The sequence below is a fragment of the Rana temporaria genome, chromosome 7 (assembly GCF_905171775.1).
Source record: "Rana temporaria chromosome 7, aRanTem1.1, whole genome shotgun sequence".
Classification (NCBI taxonomy): domain Eukaryota; kingdom Metazoa; phylum Chordata; class Amphibia; order Anura; family Ranidae; genus Rana; species Rana temporaria.
In genome coordinates, this window is record NC_053495.1 from 117,887,223 (window position 1) to 117,895,651 (window position 8,429).

Genomic DNA, 8,429 nt, shown 5'->3' on the forward strand with positions numbered 1-8,429 from the left:
ACATTCACTGGGCGCATAAGAGAGTGGCCTTGCGGAGGTATTCAACTAATTTATCACTTTGTCCAGAATCATTCCAGGTTTTTTGGAAAGGTGTGCGGGGACTTCAGTGGCACCAACTATATTTTCACTTAAGTAGGCTTAGTCAGCAATGGCCTAAGCCGGATGTATTATTAGTTCATGCTGGTGGGAATGATTTGGGTAAAGTAAGAACCCTGGATTTACTTTTTTTGATGCAAAGGGATCTGCAAAGGTTCTCGTTAGCCCCTCCAGGTACAATTTTAATTTTCTCAGAAATCGTTCCGCGCCTCTCTTGGCTCTCCTCTCCACAGAGGAGGGCCATGGAGAAGATAAGGAAGCGTATAAATCAGGCCATGTGCAAGTTCATGACCCAAATTGGTGGTTTGTCCTACAAACATGTGGATTTAGAAGGGGGTTTTAACGGGCTATACAGGCAGGATGGCGTCCACCTCTCGGACGTGGGAATTTATATATTTTATTTGGGATTGCAGTATGGAATCGAGCAGGCCGCGGAGGTGGGGTGGGGCCGGGCATGTTGCTCAGGCCCGCTTGTGGGACGTGATATGTCAATTAATAATTTAAATTCTGCTTGAGTTACAAAAACTGAGCAGTTACACATATTTTGGTTTTGCTTGATTAATGGCAATTTATTGATGGTTGAAGTTATGTAATAAAAATGGATTTGATATTTAAAATTCTTTGTATTTAAACCAATAAAAGTTACCGCTGCCTTTATTTGCCAATAATGGGTCAGTGTATTTATTTGTTATTGTGCCTGGAGTAAGGTGGTTGGTGAAGAGTATGGCCTACAGTCCCATAAGAAAGGGGGCACATTAGGAGCCCACTTGAGTGGGATTGTGGCCAACACGGGGTTAATAGGTTAATAGTTGCTGGATTATGGGTTGTATCTGTTTAAATGATGTATATAATTAATATGCTTCTGTTCCTTTAAATTCGGGATCATCAGACAGCCAATAGGAGGTGTCGGAAGTTTCTAGGAGCCTGGGAAGGCTTTATAAGGATTGGCTGGGCTGGGAATCTCCCTCTTTCCCTTTGGCAGCAGCAGCTGTGGAACTCCCTCCCTCCTCCCCTGTCGCGGTAAAGTTTATGTGGTATGCGTCACCTTGGGATCCAGGGGGGACGTGATATGTCAATTAATAATTTAAATTCTGCTTGAGTTACAAAAACTGAGCAGTTACACATATTTTGGTTTTGCTTGATTAATGGCAATTTATTGATGGTTGAAGTTATGTAATAAAAATGGATTTGATATTTAAAATTCTTTGTGTTTAAACCAATAAAAGTTACCACGGCCTTTATTCGCCAATAATGGGTCAGTGTATTTATTTGTTATTGTGCCTGGAGTAAGGTGGTTGGTGAGGAGTATGGCCTACAGTCCCAATAATGTTGTCACTACCTCACTCTATAGAAAAGGGGTACTCTGTATAGTTAGCTACACCCTCCTTCAGTATGCTTTATTTTCCATTCTGACCTCAAGTGTACTGCTGGAGCTGGTCATATTATGTTTGTTTGACCTATCTGATGTTCATCTGTTAAGGTAACTAAAGGTATAACTTTTTTTTTCTCCTGTTTTGAATAAATTGGAGTGGGGATTAGAACCCCTGTAGGTTTGTATTGCTGTCTGTTACCCTATTAACCACCTCAATACTGAGCACTTTCACCCCCTTCCTGCCCAGGCCAATTTTCAGCTTTCAGTGCTGTCACACTTTGAATGACAATTACTCAGTCATGCAACACTGTATCCACATTTTTTTCCCTTTCTGTTCCACACAAACAGAGCTTTCTTTTCTTGGTATTTAATCACCACTGTTTTTTTTTGTGCTATAAATATAAAAAAGACAATTTTGAAAAAAATAGTTTTTCTTAGTTTCTGTTATAAAATCTTGCAAATAAATATTTTTTCTTCATACATTTTGATAAAAATTTAAACTGCTAAATTTCTTTGGTAAAAATAACCCCAAATCGGTGTATATTATTTGGTCTGTGTAAAAGTTATAGAGTCTACAAGCTATGGTACCAATCATTGAAAATTGATCACACCTGATGTACTGACGGACTATCTCATTTCTTGAGGCCCTAACAAGTCACGACTGTACAAATATTTCCCAAATTACACCTTTTTGGAAAGGAGACAGTCCAAGGTATTTATTAAGAGGCATGGCAAATTTTTTTTAAGTTGTCATTTTATCCCACAATTCTTTTGAAAATTAAGAAATATTTTTTTTTTTTTTTCCAGCCATTATCTACTTTGAGGCTAGGTTCACACTGCTACGAATTCAAAATCGTGCGATTTTACCGCAATTTCAGGGAATGCCAGTCTATAGAGCTGAATTCGCATCGCACACGGATCAAACTCGCACAGGAGCTTAGATTCGTGAATGGCACTAATGGAAAACAATGAAAAAGAATTTGCAGCAGTGTGAACCCAGCCTAAGACCATACCTTATGCTGACACGTTTTGTTTAAGTAAAAATCTGTATTTTTGCTACAAAATTACTCAGAACCCCCCCCCCCCCCCCCCCAACATTATATATTTTTGTAGCAGAGGCCCTAGAGAATAAAATGATGGGTTTTGATCATTTTTAAGTCACACGGTATATAATACCCCAAATTTTTTGTAAAATATAAAATATGGCATTGCGCTACCAAACATATCATGCTTTAAAATTGCGCATGATTGTGAAATGGCGCCAAACTTCAGTATTTAAAAATCTCCATAGGCAACAATTTATAAGCCTTTATTGGTTACCAGTTTAGAGTTACACAGGAGGTCTAGTGCTATAATTATTGTTCTGGCTCTGACATTCATGGCAAAACTTCACATGTGTGGTACATGCGTATGGGACCAACGTGTGCATTCGGCCTTTGCACGTGAGCACAGGGGGGTCAGGAAAGTTATTTATTTTATTTATTTATTGATGGGACACTGGTATACTGAGAGATGTTATTGTGCACTTGTACACTCTGACAGAAGTTTATCGTCCACTGGCGGACACTGACATATGTTGATGTCACAATGGAGCACTATTGCACTATTGCAAATGTTTTGTGCACTGGTACAGATGTTCATGGGGACAGTAACAGATGTTTTGTGCACTGGTACAGATGTTCATGGGGACAGTAACAGATGTTTTGTGCACTGGTACAGATGTTCATTGGGACAGTAACAGATGTTTTGTACACTGGTACAGATGTTCATGGGAACACTGTGACAGATGTTCATGGGACAGGGACAGTGGGACTTGGTGTACTATGTGTGGGGATAGCTGCAGTCTGAGACCTGTGACAGCTATGTGTGTAAAATCATCCCTTACACAGAGAGCTGTCAGCTGGGAATTTGGTGAAAAAAATCTGACAGGGGTCATATATGACCCTCCCTTGCTCTATCCAAAATGAAAATAAAGTTTTGCCTATAGTTCTTTAAGGTCTGCACAATTTTGGGATTAAACTTTTTCTAAAGTCTGCAAGATGGATCGAAACCCTGTATGCTAACTCCGCAGAGATTGTGAGTTATTGCTATTTCACCACAAGTTGATGAATTATATACACGTTCAATGCTTCCACTGGAGAGGCAGAACACATAATATAAGTGATTAAACTTTAAAATATAATTGCCCACCTAAATGTAGCATTCAATTATGGAAAAATTGCACACAGGTAGAAGTAAATTATCCTCCACCCAAGCAGCAATAGACTATATTAATCCCTACTAGGACACACTCACTTAAAATAATCCAGCACTAACAAAGAATAATCCTCAAAACAACAACAAATTATAATACTCCCTTCAAGCCCAGAACTGGGATTACACACCTAACTGTGGACCTTTGCTATGCTCCTGCTAATTGTGCTGCCTCTTGTCGCTGTTTTAAGAAGAGCAGTACGAACTTCTGTCAGTCCACTGTGCCACAGAGGTTTCTGCTGGAAATGGGGTGATTTTTAGGAACAGGCTCCCTTTCCTGTTATCATGTTTCTACAAGTTGTACATTTATCAAACAATCACTGCAGGTATTATGTATATGTAGCACTACCCCCGAAGGAGCTGCTGGTTTAGATTTGGGCCTGCCGTTACCTTACTGTTCCTTGGACTCGTCTCAAGGGTTCTCCTTGAAGAGGTGGTTAAAGAAAGAAATGTCTGCACCAAACACCCAGTCTATTTTTCTCCCTCCTTCAGAGAGGGTTTTTATTAACCACTTGCCGTCGCCGCACCGTCAAAATACGTCCACAAGGTGGCTCTCCTAGGCGAGAGCACGTAATATGACGTCCTGCCTAAAAGCCGCCACTAGGGGCGCGCGCGCGCCGCCGGAGGCGCGCTCGCGCGCCCCCCGCTCGCCCCCGACTCCCGTGCGTGTGCCCGGCGGGCGCGATCGCCGCCGGGCACACGCGATCGCTCGGTACAGAGCGGGGAACGGGAGCTGTGTGTGTAAACACACAGCTCTCGTTCCTGTCAGCAGGGGAAATGCTGATTTTCTGTTCATACACTGTATGAACAGAAGATCAGTGTTTCCCCTAGTGAGGCCACCCCCCCCCCCCCACAGTAAGAACACACCCAGGCATACTTAACCCCTTCCCCGCCCCCTAGTGTTAACCCCTTCACTGCCAGTGGCATTTTTATAGTAATCTAATGCATTTTTATAGCACTGATCGCTATAAAAATGCCAATGGTCCCAAAAATGTGTCAAAAATGTCCGAAGTGTCCGCCATAATGTCGCAATACCGAAAAAAAAATCGCTGATCGCCGCCATTACTAGTAAAAAAAAATATTAATAAAAATGCCATAAAAATACCCCCTATTTTGTAAACGCTATAACTTTTGCGCAAACCAATCAATAAACGCTTATTGCAATTTTTTTTTTACGAAAAATATGTAGAAGAATACGTATCGGCCTAAACTGAGGAAAAAAAATGTTTTTTTATATATTTTTGGGGGATATTTATTACAGCAAAAAGTAAAAAATATTCATTTTTTTCAAAATTGTCGTTATATTTTTGTTTATAGCGCAAAAAATAAAAAACGCAGAGGTGATCAAATACCACCAAAAGAAAGCTCTATTTGTGGGAAAAAGAGGACGCCAATTTTGTTTGGGAGCCACGTTGCACGACCGCGCAATTGTCTGTTAAAGCGACGCAGTCCCGAATCGCAAAAAGTACTCTGGTCTTTGGGCAGCAATATGGTCCGGGGGGTAAGTGGTTAATGCAAACTTCAGAAAAGAGGGATGGAGGGTTAGGGGAGTCTCAGTTATCTTACTTGTGAATCACAAATATTCTCTTAGGTCCAGAGGAACAACTGTTTCCACGCTGGACTCCGCGACCACTGGATAGGCCCACTCTCACTGGCCTAGCAACCGGTGCAAAGCTCAATTAAAAGATAGTCTCTGCCACAGACTTGGTGAAAATAGACTTGTTGCAATGGTCTCTGCCACAGACCTGTGTAACCGCGCTATGGGTTAACTTCTGAAGAAAAAGAACACCGCTCACAGTGCCAGGATCTCTCAGCCGTTCCGGCAGCACTGTGAGGTAACTGTTGATCCAGATGGATCCTCCAATTGAGTCCTCAATTGCTCGGCCCCTTCCAGCAGGCAAGGCGACACAGGATCATCCCTGGATCAGTAGGCCCCAGAAGCTCCTGGGCCTACATCTCAGCAATGGAGCCTCAGGCCAACGTGGCTCCGAGGCAGGAACCGCCAACACACCCCTAAGACCAGGAGGGCCCTCAGTTCCAGATCAGGCAAAACTGACCCCACAAAATGGTGTCTGCCCATTAAGTACCCTCTCCTCTCCCAGAATGCACAGCGGGTTGACCATGCCCTCTGAGTCAGTTCTGAAAAATGAATACCCAATACATTCAACCTGTCGCATTTCCAACCTTGACCAGTGGTGACAGTGACACCTACTGTCAAGTGGAAAAACGTGCAACCCAGCTGAACTGAAGCAGAACCACAAATTGAAATACAATCTTTCTGAGCCAAACTATTGCTCAGACAAACTATAATTTTAACATATAGCACCCACACATTGGGAGCAGGGTGCTACATATACTTATAGGGGAACTAAATGCCCTCAATCAACATTAACTATTTTTAATCCTTATGCTGCTAACCTTAGTAAATGGATAGGAAAGTATAATGTATTTACTTATTGTACACTAATGCCTTGTACACACGATTGAAATTTCCGATGAAAAAAGTCTGACAGGATTTTTTCATCGGATATTCCGACCGTGTGTGGGCCCCATCAGACTTTTTTCCGTCGGAGTTTAGAAATAGAACATGTTTTTATTTTTTTGCTGGAAAAAAATCATATCGGAAATTCTGATCGTCTGTATGGAACTCCGACGGAGAAAAAAACATGCATGCTCAGAATCAAGTCGACACATGCTCGGAAGCATTGAACTTCATTTTTCTCGGCTCGTCGTAGTGTTTTTTACGTCACCGCGTTTTGGACGGTCGGAATTTGGTCTGACAGTGTGCATGCAAGACAGATTGAATGGAATTGCGATGGAAAATTTCATCGGATTTTATCCTAACGTGTGTACAGGGCATTAGTGTGCTAAGGTTGGTACTTGACTGTTAGACTCTGACTTGGGGCACAATCATTAAAGCCTATCTTGTGTGTAAAAGGACTATGGTATACGTGTACTGTGTACACAATGAGTAGGGTCAACAGTTCTCATTAGAAAGGCCAGTGTCAAATTTTGTTTTCTAAATATTGTATGATATGCTAAATGTGATTGCAGTGTCATTGGAATTCTCTGCAAGAGCTTTTGGGTTGTTGCACTATACTAAAAATTGCAACTAGCTAAACAAATACATATACTGTATAATTTTACTGATAAACAATATCTTCTTTGTTGTATTTCTGTCCTTAATATGATAAATCTTCCAGAACCAGATGGGATTCTTATCAAAGCTGCTGCAGTTATTTGTTTAAACCGCATCCGAATGGTCACATCCACTTTTTGTTGGCCACATCCACATTTTGCAGTGATGCGCTAGGCGTGCCATATTCTACCTCTTTAAAAATTGTCCCTATTTGTCAAGTTTTAAAGTTGGCAGGTATGATCAATAGTTCAGGAAGGAGGAGTAATAAACAATGAAGTTGTATTTAAAATAACACACTTGAAAGTAAAAGAAAAAGAAATAGATATGGATGTCGGACTTTTAGAAAAGGGCTGTGAGGTGCAGGGATTGGGTGTATTATGTACCCTATCCCTAGTTTCAGGACTGGGCTATGGGCAGTCCCTCAGCATCATCAGGTACAATGGAGGGCTGTTAACCATGCATTGTATAAGGTAAGGCGAATTTACAACTGGGGCCTGAAGCTCCTTAGAGAGGAGGCATTACTGAACCGGGTGCTTGGATGGAGAGAATGAGCCAGGAATAGAGTAAGAATTACCCCTTATCCCCTGCACCCTAAATGAGCATTTAACTCTTGAAGTGCAGGGGGAGAAGGAGATGGAGGATTACTGCAAGGGTATATACTGTATTGTCTAATTCCTGGAGTTCAACTTGAAATTATGTACGGTAAATTTTTATCAGTACCTTATTAATGGAGCTTAACATACGCTGAAATAACATCTTTCTTATGCTCAATAACATTTCTGATTTGCAAATATACAGTACAATAAAATTGACAACAGATACAGTAGTAAAGTGACTTTTGAATATTATACTACAATAAAGTTTGATGTGATATGCACACAACCAAATCACTATAGCAAGTTTACGGTTTAAGCAATTGAAGAGATCTTTGTCAGAAATCTATGAAATCAATACAACTTACAGGGGACTTGAAGAAGCATCAATACAGCCAAACTGAGACAGAAAGTCAAAGGGATGTTGTGCTGTTCCATCATCCAGTGCTGCTCTATAGTTGTGTCCACATTATTCCTTGGAGATGATATATGCCGCAAACCATGCCTTGTAAATATGGGTGAAGCATCTGTCCCTCAGCGTGTACACAGCGGCACAGACACACCATGCACCCTGCTCTCATTGACACAGCAGCTGGGATGCTGGTACAAGTGGTCTGGGTGGTGTGTAAAATCTGGTGTAGATGATTGAAGATGCATGGAGTGGATTAAAGGGAGGGAAGATGTGAGACCACAGACAATATGCTTAACAATCATGACCATCCTGCCTGTAATCTGCCTTGAGGTCATCCTTTCTCTTCTAGTTCTTGCTATTTATAACAGCTATTCAGAGCGGTGTTCCTGACAAAAGATCCATGATTACAGGCAATTGCCTCCAATAAGAAATTATCATAATGTATACACAACAGCACTTCTTCTTTTGCATACATTTGAATCGGTGCTTTTTTTAAGCATGCCGTATACATGACATGTCCATTGCCCTAGCTAGCCTCTCTTGGCCGAACTGGGCATATATCTC

At 41.3% G+C, this 8,429-nt stretch overlaps 1 protein-coding gene across 1 annotated transcript in view; it reads right to left on the minus strand.

Moving 5' to 3' along the window:
- The window catches only part of CRB1 (crumbs cell polarity complex component 1), a 139,386-nt gene extending 131,220 nt beyond the window's left edge, over window positions 1-8,166 (minus strand). Inside the window, exon 1 of the mRNA XM_040359888.1 lies at window positions 7,822-8,166. Within this exon, the coding sequence (XP_040215822.1) occupies window positions 7,822-7,894 (73 nt within the window). The 5' untranslated portion in view covers window positions 7,895-8,166. The remainder of the gene's footprint in view (window positions 1-7,821) is intronic.
- Window positions 8,167-8,429: the final 263 nt, after the last annotated feature.